General features: G+C 45.3%; 1 protein-coding gene across 1 annotated transcript in view; it reads left to right on the top strand.

Annotated features, from left to right (window-relative positions):
• Positions 1–15,380, top strand: part of C2CD2 (C2 calcium dependent domain containing 2) — a 103,640-nt gene that overhangs the window by 62,458 nt on the left and 25,802 nt on the right. The window contains exons 6-7 of the mRNA XM_033941444.1: positions 4,971–5,094; positions 14,885–14,993. Of these exons, the coding sequence (XP_033797335.1) occupies positions 4,971–5,094; positions 14,885–14,993 (233 nt within the window). The remainder of the gene's footprint in view (positions 1–4,970; positions 5,095–14,884; positions 14,994–15,380) is intronic.

Raw genomic sequence — 15,380 nt, 5'->3', positions numbered from 1 at the left:
TGCGTGCGATAAAAATGCTAGCGCACCTTTGTAAAAGGAGCCCTAAGGTGTCCATTATAGAATCGTACTTAGCGGCACCTGACTTAAAACTTAAGCACCTGTAATGTAGACCAGGGTTTTAAAGGCCTACATTATAGGCACCTAAATCCTAGTGGTGCCTAACCCCCTCTTTTACTAAGATGCGGTAACCGATTAGCACGATTAGCTAATTGAATTAGCGCGCGCTAAATGCTAACGCGTCCATAGACTAACATGCACGCATTAGCATTTAGCACGCGCTAATCGGTTAGCGCACCTTAGTAAAAGAGGGCCTAAGTCTTTCTCCACCCCTAAACATGCTTATTTTGGTGTTAGGTGCCGCTAGGTACCATGTGATAAGTGTCAGCCTAGAGGCCTCTGGGAGATTATATCAATCTAAATCTGGCATGGGAATGCAGATAGACTCTGTGTGCAGTAGCCCCGATTGAATCATGGCTAGCTAAAAGGTGTTAATGCCTGATTAAGAGGGTGCTTAGGATAATGGTGCACAGATCAAGCCAGAGACTTAATCCCATCAGGTTTCTCACCCTCCTTTGTCTATTAAATTGACCATTGTCTCAAACAGTTTGCAAGTTCTAAACAGAAAGATACTGGGAGATACAATATTTTCTCTATTCAGAATAAGATTCCAAGGTATAAAAGCCTGCTCTCTGCAACACACATGGCTCTCTCTCTCTCTCTCTCTTTTTCTATGCAGCTATCAATATCGCTCTCTTTTTCTATACTTCTCTTTATTTATCTAACACGAAGCTTCCTAGAACTACAAGCTTCTATGTCCCTCTCTGCCTCTGACCTCTGTAAGGCAGTGAGACTGCTTGCTCTCTGCTTAAGTGTAATGCTCTCTGCTTAATTGTAATGCTTATAAATATTACTTTTCTGTAAGACTATTTCTATAATATATTCTTTATGCAATCACCTCTGGTCGTGTCTATTATTCTACTTCCTGGTGAGTCATCTGTGAGGGAACTGAACCTGGAACCTGGCGTTTGTCAGTACGCCTTTCACTTAACCCCTACCCCATTTGTTTCTGAATATCGTGCCATGTGTTTTCTGGAAAATTACCCTCATATGGACCCCCTTTCTTGTCAAAATATTTGTGTACAATATCTGTGAGTTCTTGAAAATCAAAAGGGTTCATATTTGAGGCTGCAGAAGTCTGCCTTGGTTCGTGGGCCTTGCTCATATATTTCATGAGAGAGAATGGGCTTCTAAATGTCCCTGTCTGTGTGTAGCCTTTGAGATTGAAATGCTCCCACTTATGAAGGAGGGAGACTTTAGTTAATAGGTAGAAAAGCGAGGTAAAGCGTGTTAGGCAAGAGTCATTGGCATAAAATAATACACTTATGCCCACACTTGCCCACACTGGTTACTACCTGAAATTTACAGGCAGAAGTTTAGCAGGATAAAATATAGAAGAGCAGAGGTGTCAGCTGCCAGTTCCAGTCCAGTGTGCACTGGGCCTTTCACCAGGGCAGAGACTGACAAGAAATAGAATTAAAAGCACAAGGTAAAAACAATAAAAGTTAGTACAGATGTGGCGTGTCTTAATTGAGTGACTGTTTTCACTTTGAACCCTGCTTTTCTTCAGAGCAGCTCAAATATTCTTACATGCAACACCCTAGCAAGCATATAATAGCAAATCATACAATGCAAACTGGCACAGGTAAACTACAAAGACTTTTGATAGTAAAATCTCACCAAATATAAAACCCAAAATATTACTGAAACTTTTCACAATTGTGTCATCCAGTCTAAAACAATTTAAGGGTTCCAAAAGGACTTTTGATTTCTATCTCACTCTGTCTATCAATCAAAAATTGAAATAAAATCTCACCAAGTATAAAACCCCACAATATTACTGGAACTTTTCAACAGTGTGTCATCCAGTCTAACGTACAATCAATCTAAGGGTTTTCCAAGGACTTTTGATTTCTATATCACTCTGTCTATACATAATCCTATTGCACAGTGCATAAAAAAAACTTAAATTCTACTTACCCAAATGAAATCATCAGGAAGGACCGAGACAGAGCCCCCAAAATGTCAGTTTGAAAGTGGCCCCCACAATATTAGGTGGTAGGGGTTAAGTGAAAGGCGTACTGACAAACGCCAGGTCCCAGGTTCAGTTCCTTCACAGAAGTTTCATTAGGGATAGAATCAAATAAGAAGCACAGCCAGGGGTGATTATATAAAGAATATATTATAGAAATAGGCTTACAGAAAAGTAATATTTATAAGCATTACAATTAAGCAGAGAGCATTACACTTAAGCAGAGAGCAAGCAGTCTCACTGCCTTACAGAGGTCAGAGGCAGAGAGGGACATAGAAGCTTGTAGTTCTAGGAAGCTTCGTGTTAGATAAATAAAGAGAAGTATAGAAAAAGAGAGCGATATTGATAGCTGCATAGAAAAAGAGAGAGAGAGAGAGAGAGCCATGTGTGTTGCAGAGAGCAGGCTTTTATACCTTGGAATCTTATTCTGAATAGAGAAAATATTGTATCTCCCAGTATCTTTCTGTTTAGAACTTGCAAACTGTTTGAGACAATGGTCAATTTAATAGACAAAGGAGGGTGAGAAACCTGATGGGATTAAGTCTCTGGCTTGATCTGTGCACCATTATCCTAAGCACCCTCTTAATCAGGCATTAACACCTTTTAGCTAGCCATGATTCAATCGGGGCTACTGCACACAGAGTCTATCTGCATTCCCATGCCAGATTTAGATTGATATAATCTCCCAGAGGCCTCTAGGCTGACAATAAGCACCTATCTTTTGTAGAATCGCACCTAGGAAGATAGACACCTATCTCCCAATCAAATTTTTTTTCAATTATGAGCTTGTTAAAGCTCATTATTGAAGCCAATTTACTAATTAACCCCTCACCCCCTTATACAAAACTGCGATAGTGTTTATTAGCGCAGGCCAGCATTTTGCATGCTCTGCACTGCTCCTGACGCTCATAGGAACTCTATGAGTGTTGGGAGCAGCGCAGAGCATTCAGCACGTCGGCCTGCACTAAAAACTGCTATCGTGATTTTGTAGAAGGGGTAAGTTAGGCACCTTTATAGAATTTTCCCCAAACTGCATCATATAGATATTCCATTTTACCTATCAAGACTGTTAATCCTATATACTCCTACATGATCTCTTAAATCAGTTTCACAAAATCAATTGGTAGTGCTATCTTTTTTTTTTTTAATAATAATTTATATTCTGCATATCCTGCAATTCTATGTGGATTAGAAATTATTCAGGTACTCAAGCATTTTTCCCTAACTGTCCCAGTGGGCTCCCACTCCATCTAACTTACCTGGCACAATGGGGATTAAGTGACTTAAGGAGTCGTGCAGGATTTGAACCCACAACCTCAGGGTGCTGAGGCTGTAGCTCTAACCACTGCACCACACACTCCCATTTTGGTTATTAGTCTTCATCCTGTATGAATAAGGATATTTAGTGTGGCTGGGCCGCTCCTCTGGAATGCAATGACTTTATATACATTTGGGGAGTCATTGCAAGCATTTCAGAAAATTAAGAATAGTGCAGAATACGGCTGTTCGCCTGATATTTGGACTGAAGAAAAGCGATCATATCAGTCCTTACTACCTATCATTGCACTGGTTACCAGTGGAGGCACGAGTAATGTTTAAATTCTCATGCCTCTGTTTTAAGTCAGTTTGGGGATTGGCACCTACATACCTGCTATCTCATTTTGTGCTATATAACTCCATGAGGATAACCAGGAATTGTAACCTATTTGCTTACCCAAAGATTTTAAGCTGCAAACTTAGGTCTTATTTAAACAGGATGCTTGCTTTTCAAGCAAGCAAACAACAGTCCTGGTTGGGTAATTATATCAGCGGAGCCATGCTGTCCTGTGGCGCTTTTAGAAAAGAAATCAAGACAGTATTATTTGACAAAATTATCTCTTAATCTGTGCTTTTATCTTTAACATAATTAATTTTACTCCATTAATTTTAAATTTTTAATGTCTTTTTTAATAGGCTGTATTCCTTTTCTTATTATTTTGTATTTCACTGATTGTCCAGTTTTTTCTTTTGTGGAAACCGCCTAGAATTCTTCTGATGAAGGCGGTATAGAAAAATAAAGTTATGTTATGTATTTTAAATCTTTTCTGTTTCAAGATGTTTCTGGAACTTAGTTTTTAACCTTGGCTTGTGCTCTGATGGTTGGGGCCAGATTGAACAGGCAGCCTGTGGCTCCCTGTGATTCTTGTCAAGTTACTTTCAGCCCTCCATTACCCCAGGCGAGCCTGCCGGGACAGATAAGAAAAATAATTAAAGAGCACCTGATTACTATTCAATATTTTGTAAACCACTTTGGTTGAATCTCTTCACAAAAGGCAGTTAATAAATCCCAATAAGTACTTCTATGCTTATTTTTGTGTTTATGGTCTTTTTGCTCTTCTGTTTTTAGATTGTATATGTCTTTACTTTTATTTTCTTCTAACATAAGAACATAAGAATAGCCTTACTGGGTCAGACCAATGGTCCATCAAGACCAGTAGCCCGTTCTCACGGTGGCCAATCCAGGTCACTAGTACCTGGCCAAAACCCAAGGTGTAGCAATATTCCATGCTACTGATACAGGGCAAGCAGTGACTTCCCCCGTGTCTTTCTCAATAATAGACTATGGACTTTTCCTCCATGAACTTGTCCAAACCTTTCTTAAAACCAGCTACACTATCCGCTCTTACCACATCCTCTGGCAACACATTCCAGAGCTCTCTCTGAGTGAAAAATAATTTCCTCCATATATAGCATTCTTTAAATTTTCATTTTAGAGTAGTTTTTAAACCACCTAGAAGGTCATCCAAAAGGGCGTTTTATTGGATTTTAAATAAATTTGGAACCTATCTGTTGTGTCTTCCAGGCTTCTTCTGCCTCAAGCATTTTTTCCATTTTTCCACAGAACATGCAGAGCGTAGGGACTACTATGCGGGGGATGAGCCCTCCCAAGCCTCCACGGATCCATGAACTCAGGTTGCAGGTGAAGAATATTACTGCCCAATTGCCAGCCAGCCAGGACATTGCAGGTATGATTCTTCTGGAACAGTGTTGGGCAAACTCACTGATACCTCTATGTGGCTCTATGTGGTCACTGTCTCGGATATCGTTGATGTATGAGGTTTTTAGGGGGGCATGCTCTGGAGCTTTTGGAGGGGACAAGGACTGTGAAAGATTTTTTGTTTAAATTGACAGAACTTCTACTTGACATAAAATTGTAGTTTGCTGCAAGTAAGGAGGATGTCTAGGATTATACATTGACTTGGCAAGTTAAAATCCAAATCCTTATCCTTGACTGTCTTTTTGGGAAAGCCTGCTTTTATGTCTGTTTGAAACAGCACTAGAGGGATTAGTTTGGCTGGGGCAGATTAATAGGGAGGAGCAAAGAGGATCTGTGAGTCCCTGTGACTTACCTTCAGAATCTTCCTGTGATTTGGGAAAATTTGGTTTGAAATAGTTGTATTCCAATGGGTTTCAAACATTAGTGCGCTCTTAGTTGCGCCACCCAGGACCCTGTTGTACCTTCTACTCACTCTGAATGTCTAAATGCAACCTCATCTGGTGACCCTGGCAAAGCATTCTGAAACAAGGTCTTTTTCTGAACTCGATCACATTGTTATACAGAGAACTCCATGATGATGATGATGTCATGAACCTTCTACCTTTTCTAGAAAAACTGGAAATAAGGCATGTTAATTAAATAATTTGTTAGTTAGGATTTATTAACTGCCTTTTTGAAGAGATTCAGTCAAGGTGGTGTACAGCAAGTACAATTCAAGATAAAATAATTTTGTTAACAGCATAGCAATCATAAAAAGACCCAAATATAAACAAATACAATGAGTGAGGTAAACTCAAAATCAGCATATTGAAAATAATAGGATTTCCATGAACGTTTAAAAAATATACTTATAACAGCAATGAAATTCAAATAAGAGAGTTATAATACAATGTCTGCATAATACTTATGAAACAACTAATAAGTACGCATCAGAACATTCAAATTAGAGAATGACATGGGGACACATTTTTCCCTGATCCATTCCCACAAGTTTTGTCACTGACCCTGACCCCGCTCCATTCCTGTAAGCTGCCTTAACCGCATAAGCCTTGAACACTTTTAAAGTATTTGAGGCTGGTGCAGATGAAGACAGAGCTTGCAGGAATGGGGCAGGGACAGGAAAAAAATTTGCCAGGATGGAAAAATGAGTTCTTGCAGGGTCTGGGTAAACTTGGCCCCATGTCATTCTCTAATTCAAATAACATAGATATAATGGTAAGGCTTTTCTACAATACAGCTTATCCTACAGCCGAGGGGCCAAGTGCAGTTTTTAGATGAGGACAAAATAGATGGTACAGGGTTTGTTGGGATAAACAGATGAGAGGCTAGATTCAGGCAAGTTGATTATACAGTTAAACAAGATGTAAGGAACTGATTTGTAGCAGTCTGTATATGTAGCAGTCTGGTCCTGGTGCAGAATGAGTGTACAGTATAGTCAATCATCCTATGTATTAAAAGCTTAGGTGAACATAAGAATTTCCGCTGCTGGGTCAGATCAGTGGTCCATCGTGCCCTGCAGTCCGCTCACGCAGCGGCCCTTAGGTCAAAAACCAGTGCCCCATTTGAGACTAGCCTTACTTGCGTATGTTCTGTTCCAGTAGGAACTTATCCAACCTTGTCTTGAATCCCTGAAGAGTGCTTTCCCCTATAACATCCTCCGGAAGAGCGTTCCAGATTTCTACCACACTCTGGGTGAAGAAGAACTTCCTTATGTTTTTATGGAATCTTTTCCCTTCTAACTTTAGCGAGTGCCCTCTCATTCTCTTCACCTTGGAGAGGGTGAACAATCTCTCTTTCTCTACTGTCAATTCCCTTCAATATCTTGAATGTTTCGATCATGTCCCCTCTCAGTCTTCTCTTTTCAAGGGAGAAGAGGCCCAGTTTCTCTAGCCTCTCACTGCCCCTTAACCATTTTAGTTGCTCTTCTCTGGACCCTTTCGAGTAATACCATGTCCTTCTTCATGTATGGTGACCAGTGCTGGACGCAGTACTCCAGGTGAGGGCACACCAGAAATCAAGTTGCAGCTCCAAACTCACGTAAAAAGGTGAAAAAAGGCACTGGCCTCAAGGTTACATGAGAGTTAATTTGATATCTTTCTGCAGCTATATCTTCATCCTATGTTATGCATCAGTGCCTCAGATGCATTGTACAACATGGAAAAGAAATCATTTCTGATTTCCACGTATTTTGTAACTCTGTATAGATCTTATCTAGTACACTGTCCCTTCTGGAAGCTGTACCCTCCCTTATTTATTTATTTGCCAACCTTATAAACTCTCTTCCAAAGAAGCTTCAAGGCAGTGTACTACATAATAAAATACAGAGAAATAATAAGATAACATAAAGAATTCAGAGAAGGGCAGGATGGTACAGAATCTACCCTGTTATCTTTATGAGAAAACTTAGACTCAAATATATATAGAAACATAGAAACATAGAAGATGACGGCAGAAAAGGGCTACAGCCCATCAAGTCTGCCCACTCTGCTTACCCACCCCCTGTCTATGCCCTAATGACCCAATTTCCTTATCTTGACCCTCGTAGGGATCCCACATGGGTATCCCATTTATTCTTAAAGTCTGGCACGCTGTCTGCCTCGATCACCTGCACTGGAAGCTTGTTCCAATGATCAACCACTCTCTCTTCAGGCATTCCTTAAATGCACGGTGTAATTAATATTTATATGTTATGTGGTGTGTTATGTTCTCTGTGCACAATTGTATTTTTTTATGGTGTTCCTTTTATGTTTTTTATTTGTTTGAAATTTTACTGCTGTAAACCACTGAGAACTATGTTAAGATTTGGCGGTATAGCTAAGAGAGGAGAAAGAAATATTTATATTCCACTTAAACACTAGATATAAATAGGTATAAATAATGTACAAGATGCAAACCTCTTTCAGTGGAAAGGAAGTTCTAGAAAAAGCCTTGACAATTTTTCTTTGGATTGAGGAGCCAGAAGCTGAGACCTTCATCCCTTCTCTCCCACCCCCTGAAATGGAAGAGCAAAGGAGATCTCTTCTGAGGCCTATCACAGCTCCTTTAGGGCATGATTTATGAAGGCAAAGCATAGCCAGAAGACCATTTGGAGTGTGGGGGACAAAGGTGGACCGAGAGGGCCAGGTATTCTCTCCCTCTTCTCCTCTCTGTTGCCACCACCACCATATTAAAAATAAACTTTTGCTGGCAGAGATGCTAAGACCTGCCAGCTGAAGAGGTCTCCTGCATGATTTGTTCTGGACATGGGGAAAGCGTTGAACTTGGACCTCCAGTCGGATTCCAAGTACTCCAAGGAATATTTGGCAGAGTTGGAGCTTCCATACCCTCCTCAGGAGTCCCTGCGGCTTCCTTTAAATCCGGTGTTGCAACAGACCTTCTTTCGCAAATTGGAGACTCCTTATGCGATCCCGGCCATTCCATCCAAAATGGAGTCTCGGTACCGTACGGTACCCTGCAAGGGTTTTGAGAAGACTCAGCTTTCCCACCAGTCTTTGGTGGTTGAGTCCACCCTCAAGAAGTCTCACCCTTCTAAGGTATATGCGGCTGTCCCGCCGGGCCGGGAAGGCCGGACTATGGATAAATTTGGGAGACGCTTATATCAGAACTCCATGATGTCGAACAGAGTCCTGAATTATAACTTTACCTTTACATCCTATCTTAAGTGGTGTGTTAAAGCCCTTCCATCCTTCGAGGCCGACCTACCTTCCAAACACCGTGCGGAGTTTTGCAGGCTTGTGGAGACGCTATAGCAGCATCGGCTGCATATGTTTCAGGCCTCCTATGATGCATTCGAATTGTCATCCAGGGTCTCGGCCTTTGCGGTTGCCATACGTCGCCTTGCGTGGCTCCGCATTGTCAACATGGACCCCAACCTGAAGGACCGGTTGGCTAATCTTATGTGCCTGGGAAATGAGCTGTTCGATGATTCCATTGAGGCTGCCACGAAACGTCTCTCCGAACATGAACGCTCCTTTGCTTCTTTTGTCCAGGCTAAGGCGAAGCCCGCTCCACCCAAGTCCTACCGGCTGCCTCCCCGGGCGGTATCTGCAGAAGTCCACGCTGGCGTTTTCTCATCCGCCTCCTCGGCGTCCGCAACAGCAGTGGGCCCCTCCTAAACCTCAAACCCCTGCAGTGACCAAGGCCCCACCGTCCTTTTGACTGGCCCGGCGGGAGGAGGCTAGCCTTCCCCTGCCCTGGAAATTCCCCCTCTTCCTATCGGGGGACGACTCCATGCCTTTTCTCAGCGTTGGGCGGAGATTACTGCGGACTCTTGGGTCCTCTCCATCATCCGTTTACCGCCGGACAGGCCTCCAGGAGAGTCTCTTTCCAACAGGGCGTGATTGCCCCTACTGCTTCAGGAAGCGCATGCCCTCCTTCGCCTGCGGGCGGTGGAGGAGGTTCCTCCTTGTCAATGGGGCTCCGGCGTTTATTCCCGGTACTTCCTGGTTCCCAAAAAGACCGGGGACCTTCGTCCTATCCTGGATCTGCGGAAGCTGAACAAGTTCCTTGTTCGGGAGAAGTTCTGCATGATTTCGCTTCCGATTTGGTATCCCTTGATGGACGAGGGACTGGTTGTGTTCCCTGGATCTGAAAGAAGCCTACACTCACATTCCGATCCACCCGGCTTCTCGATGGTTTCTTCGCTTCATTTGTAGTATCGGGTCCTCCTGTTCGGGCTTGCTTCGTCCCCACGAGTCTTTACGAAGTGCCTCATGGTGGTGGCGGCGGCCTTACGGTCGCAGGGCCTTCAGGTTTTCCCGTACCTCGACGATTGGCTTATCAAAGCTCCATCAAGGGAGGGGGTTATTTCAGCGACCCGTCAGACTATTATCTTCCTTCAGCGTCTGGGGTTCGAGATCAACTTCCCCAAGTCCCAGTTGTGCCCCTCTCAGTCCCTGCAGTTCATCGGGGCCGTGCTGGACATGGTCCGCCTCCGGTCCTTTATACCTCTGCCTCGGCAGGCCGTCCTCCTGCGGCTAAGTCAGCTGGTATTGCAGAAGGCCTCGGTTTCAGCCAGGCAGATGATGATCCTTCTGGGATACATGGCCTCCACCGTTCACTTCACGCCATTTGTCAGGTTACATCTTCGTATTCTTCAGTGGACCTGGCGTCTCAGTGGCGGCAGGATCGGGATCCCGCTTCCCAACACATTGCGGTGACTCCTTCCTTGAAACGCTCGCTCCATTGGTGGACCAACTCTTCCAATCTGTCCAGAGGTTTGCTTTTTCTTGCTCCTTCGCATCAGAAAGTTCTGATGACGGACTCCTCGGCGTACACTTGGGGAGCGCATCTTGACAGCCTTCGGACTTAGGGTCTTTGGTCAAGTGTGAACCATCGCTGCTACATCAACGTTCTGGAGCTCCGGGCCATTTACAACGCAGTGGTGGCTTTTCGTTATTTGCTACAGGATCGCATCGTCCTGGTGCGTACGGACAACCAGGTGGTAATGTATTACGTGAACAAGCAAGGGGGTACGGGTTCCCTATCAATCTGCAGGGAAGCCCCTTCGTCTTTGGCTGTGGGTGTTGAGCCACAACATCTTTCTTCGGGCGGTGTATATTCAGGGCGAGCAGAATTGTCTGGCAGACAAGTTGAGTTGCCTTCTTCAGCCGCACGAATGGTCGCTCCATTCTCAGACTCTGCGGCAGGTGTTTGTTCGGTGGGGAACTCCACAGGTAGATCTGTTCGCTTCGCCCCTCAATCACAAGTTGCCTCGATTGTGCTCGAGGATGTTCTCCCCAGATCATCTCGAGGCGGATGCTTTCCTTCTCGATTGGACGGGCAGGTTCCTCTATGCGTTCCCTCCCTTTCCTCTGATTCTCAGGACTCTGGTACAACTCAAGTTGGTTCGTGCCACCATGATCTTGATAGCTCCTCGGTGGCCTGCTCCTTCAGCTCAGTGTCAGGGAGCCTCTGCTTCTTCCTGTTTTTCCTTCTCTGCTGTCTCAGAGTCGGGGTTCACTGTTGCATTCCAATCTACAGTCTATATACTTGACAGCTTGGTTCCTCTCCTCAAGCCCTCCTCCCTCAGTTTCTCTCAGTCGGTGAGGGATGTTCTTGAGGCCTCTCGGAAAAGCTCCACGCGACAATGCTATTCCCAGAAATGGACCAGATTTTCTGCGTGGTGTGCTGACCGCCATCTGGAACCCTTCTCTGCCTCCTTGTCATCCGTGCTGGATTATCTGTTCCACTTATCTCGGTCGGGCCTTAAATCGACATCTGTTCTGCCTTTCACCGCCCGCTTGAGGGGAAACCTCTCTCTGTCCATCCGGTGGTTTCCCGATTTATGAAGGGCCTCTTCAATGTTCATCCTCCTCTTAAGCCCCCCCCCCCCCCCCCGGTGGTTTGGGATCTTAATGTGGTTCTGGCTCAATTGATGAAACCTCCATTTGAACCCATGGACAAGGCTCATCTGAAGTTCCTTACTTGGAAGGTGGTGTTTCTGGTCGCTCTCACGTCTGCCCACAGAGTCAGTAAGCTGCAGGCTCTGGTTGCGGACCCGCCTTTTACTGTATTTCATCATGACAAGGTGGTCCTGTGTACTCATCCCACGTTCTTGCCTAAGGTAGTTTCGGATTTTCACCTCAATCAGTCCATTGTCCTTCTTTCCAAAGCCCCACTCTCATCCTGGTGAGGTGGCGCTTCACATTCTTGACTGTAAGAGGGCGTTGGCCTTCTACCTTGCCTGCACCGAGTCGCATCGGACGGCTCCTCAACTTTTCATCTCTTTTGATCCTAATCGGTTGGGCCGTCCTGTTTCCAAGCGCACCTTATCCAACTGGTTGGCTGCTTGTATTTCCTTCTGTTACGCTCAGGCTGGTCTCTCGCTGCATGGTCGGGTCACGGGGCATAAAGTCCGAGCGATGGTGGCATCTGTCACTTTCCTCAGAGCCACGCCTATTGAGGAGATCTGCAAGGCTGCCACTTGGTCTTCGGTTCATACCTTCACCTCTCACTACTGTCTGGATGCCTTTTCCAGGCACGATGGCCAGTTTGGTCAGTCAGTTTTGCGTAATCTGTTTGCCTAAATTGCCAACTTTCTCTTCATCTCTTTTTTAGTTAGCTTGGAGGACACTCACATGTAGAGAATATGCTGCCTGCTTGTCCTGGGATAAAGCACAGTTACTTACCATAACAGGTATTATCCAGGGACAGCAGGCAGATATTCTCGCAACCCTCCCACCTCCCCGAGGTTGGCTTCTTTGCTAGCTTTCTGAACTGAAGACCACGAGGAGGGGATGTGCCCTCTAGGGGAGCAGGAAGGCTCACGCATGCGTGGGCAGCAATAGCAAATTTTGAGATCTTCAATCAAGTTTGCTTGAAAAGCTGTCCGCGACGGGGCTCCATGGATGACGTCACCCACATGTACATACAGTACATGTAGAGAATATCTGCCTGCTGTCCCTGGATAACACCTGTTACAGTAAGTAACTGTGCTAATTGGCGCCATCTACTGGGCTACTTTTTACAACCCCTGAGGAAAGCATCTGTGGCCGAAACATGGACCATGTTGGGGTCCAGTATATGTTTTATTACAAAGGACTTTACATGCCTGCCACATTTTGTTTTATTCATGTGTAAATTTGTGCAAATTTTAACTGAAATTTAATATTTTAAATAAACAGATTTGTCCACACAGTGGTTTGACCAGTGTCCCTTCCCCACATTCCTTCTCTGTTCTCATAGTTTACCCATGGAGTTGTGTTTTTTTCACTTTATATTGTATGATACGATACTTGCTTAAACCCAGGGTTTTGAAGTCTGCTGGTCCAGAGAGGGGAGGAGGTTCAGACTAGTACTGCCCGAATCAGGAAAAAAAATTTCGATTCGATTCAGCCTATTGAATTGGTTTTTTGATTTGATTCGATTTTCCTGCCCAATTGGGTGGTTGTTTTGTTTTGTTTTTTTTGTTTGTTTTTTCAAACATCCTTGTGGGTTTATTTTACAGCCTCTTCACCCCTTTGCCTTCTCCTAACCACACTGGCGCTGTGGTGTAAACAAAATAAACAAACAAAAAAGACTTTTCCTCTCTCTATTAAATCCTAGCTCACGTTTGCGGTCTAACACCAGCTCTGGCAGGATACACATTTCAAATCTGACATATTGTAATCACAAAACAGAAAATACAATTAGTTTTTCTACCTTTTGTTGTCTGGTCATTATTCAAATTTTGTTGGTCGTAGGCTCTGGTTGTCTTCTGATAACTTGCTTGCCAGGGTCTCCTTCTTTCTTCTTTCTCCCTGCTAACCATCCATCTTCCATCTCTGTCCTTCACTTCCGTTTCTCTTCCCTCCCCAGGAGGTCTGGCATCTTTCCTTTTTTTTTGTCTCCCTCCACAGATCCATCTTTTCTTAACTACCCTTTCATCCAGCATCTCTCCTTCCTTCCCCACCACCCCAGGGTCCACCATCTCTCCTTTTCTTTTCCCAACTACCCTCCTATCCAGTATCTCTATCCTCCCCTAAACACCATCCCTTGCGTCCAACTTCTCTCCCTTTCTGTTCCTTCCCTCCCTAAATCCCATTGTCCATCATCTCTGACCCTCGCTCCCTCTCCTTTATTTTCAGACCCATTTCTTCCTCCCCAAAGTCCAGCATATGCACATCTCTTTGAACCCCCCCTTCCCTCCCTGTATTTCTATACCAGGTTCCCCCTCCCCTGAAGGTCTGTCCCCCCTTTGAAGGCCTGCCTCCCCCCCTTGAAGGCTTGTCCCCCCCCCTTGAAGACCTACCTACCCCTGAAGGCCTGCCTGTCTCCCCCTTGAAAACCTATTCCACCCCTGAAGGCCTGCCTGTCCCCCCCTTTGAAGACCTGTCCCCCTTTGAAGGCCTGCCTCCCCCCCTTGAAGGCTTGTCCCCCCTTGAAAGCCTATCCCACCCCTGAAGGCCTGCCTGTCCCCCCTAAAGGCCTGTCCCCCCCTTGAAGACCTGTCCCCCCTTTGAAGGCCTACCTTCCCTCCCTTGAAGGCTTGTCCCCCCTTGAAAGCCTATTCCACCCCTGAAGGCCTGCCTGTCCTCCCTAAAGGCCTGCCCCCCCCTTGAAGGCCTGTCCCCCCCCCTTTGAAGGCTTGTCCCCCTTGAAAACCTATCCCACCCCTTTGAAGGCCTGCCTGCCTGTCCCACCCTGAAAGACTGCTCACTCTCCCCCCCAGCATCTGGCTTCCACCCCCCTGACCTTCCGCTTCCCCCCTGGCCTCCCCGCACTGTTTACCTTCCAGCTGGAACAGCCTGCAAGCAAGATCGCAGTGTTAGCAATCTTAGTACCGCTTTGGAGATGGTTCCTCCATCGTGGTCCCGCCCCTTCTCTGACATCAGAGGAGGGGTGGGACCACGACGGAGGAACCAGCTCTGAAACGGTACTAAGATTGCTAACACTGCGATCTTGCTTGCAGGCTGTTCCGGCTGGAAGGTAAACAGTGCGGAGAGGCTGGGGGGAGCGGAAGGCCGAGAGGGGTGGGAGCCAGGAGCTGGAAGCCGGATGCCGAGGGGGGGGGAAGCTGACAGCAGCACTTCCCGACTGACCCTCCCCCCTCGCCCCCTAAAGCAGGCGAATCGGGAAGACGTTTTTTTTGTTTTGTTTTGAACCGATTCGAATCGATTCACCCGAAATGAATTGGTGAACCGATTCGAATCGTGAATCGGGCAGCACTAGTTCAGACAAACGAAGGTCTGTGGATTTTCTGCACCAGGCTTCTTTCAGAGCTTCATTTTTAGATGAACTTTTCCTTTTGCATTTTTTCCCCTCCCTTCTCTTTCCAGGAAACATTAGTCCCTTGTGTGTAGCTCGGCTTAATGAGCCTGTCCAGAAATTCGTCACTACAGCTGCAAAGAACCCTCTGACTCCCTCGTGGGAGGAGGAGCTCTCCTTGTAAGTAAGAGTTTTTATTTTAGGATGTTTTCCGTGCTGCCTCTCTTAATGTTTTCAGTATTTCTGTGACTGTGCAATAGAGGTGAGGAGGGATAGGTAGGAGAATGCTTTTTTACCAGTGCCCCAGAGCTATCACATCAGGAGGTCTACTGGTTATAGCATGTAGCTGCTAGTCTGGAGTTCCTGGAATTCTTCAACTGTAGTATGTATCATTCATTGCAAAAAATGTGAAGGATGCTATGTTGAGGAGATAGGCCAGATGGTAAAGACAAAAATCAACTTAGGCACCACATTAAACACTGCAGAACCAACCAGAGTGTGTAGGGAAGCATTTTGCAAGATCAGAGCAGTGCATCGATGACTTTACGGCGAGAATACTAAAAGGAA

The sequence above is a fragment of the Geotrypetes seraphini genome, chromosome 4 (genome assembly GCF_902459505.1).
Source record: "Geotrypetes seraphini chromosome 4, aGeoSer1.1, whole genome shotgun sequence".
NCBI classification, from domain to species: Eukaryota; Metazoa; Chordata; class Amphibia; order Gymnophiona; family Dermophiidae; genus Geotrypetes; species Geotrypetes seraphini.
The sequence above is the reverse complement of the archived record's forward strand: the minus strand, read 5'-3'. Positions and strand labels throughout refer to the sequence as shown.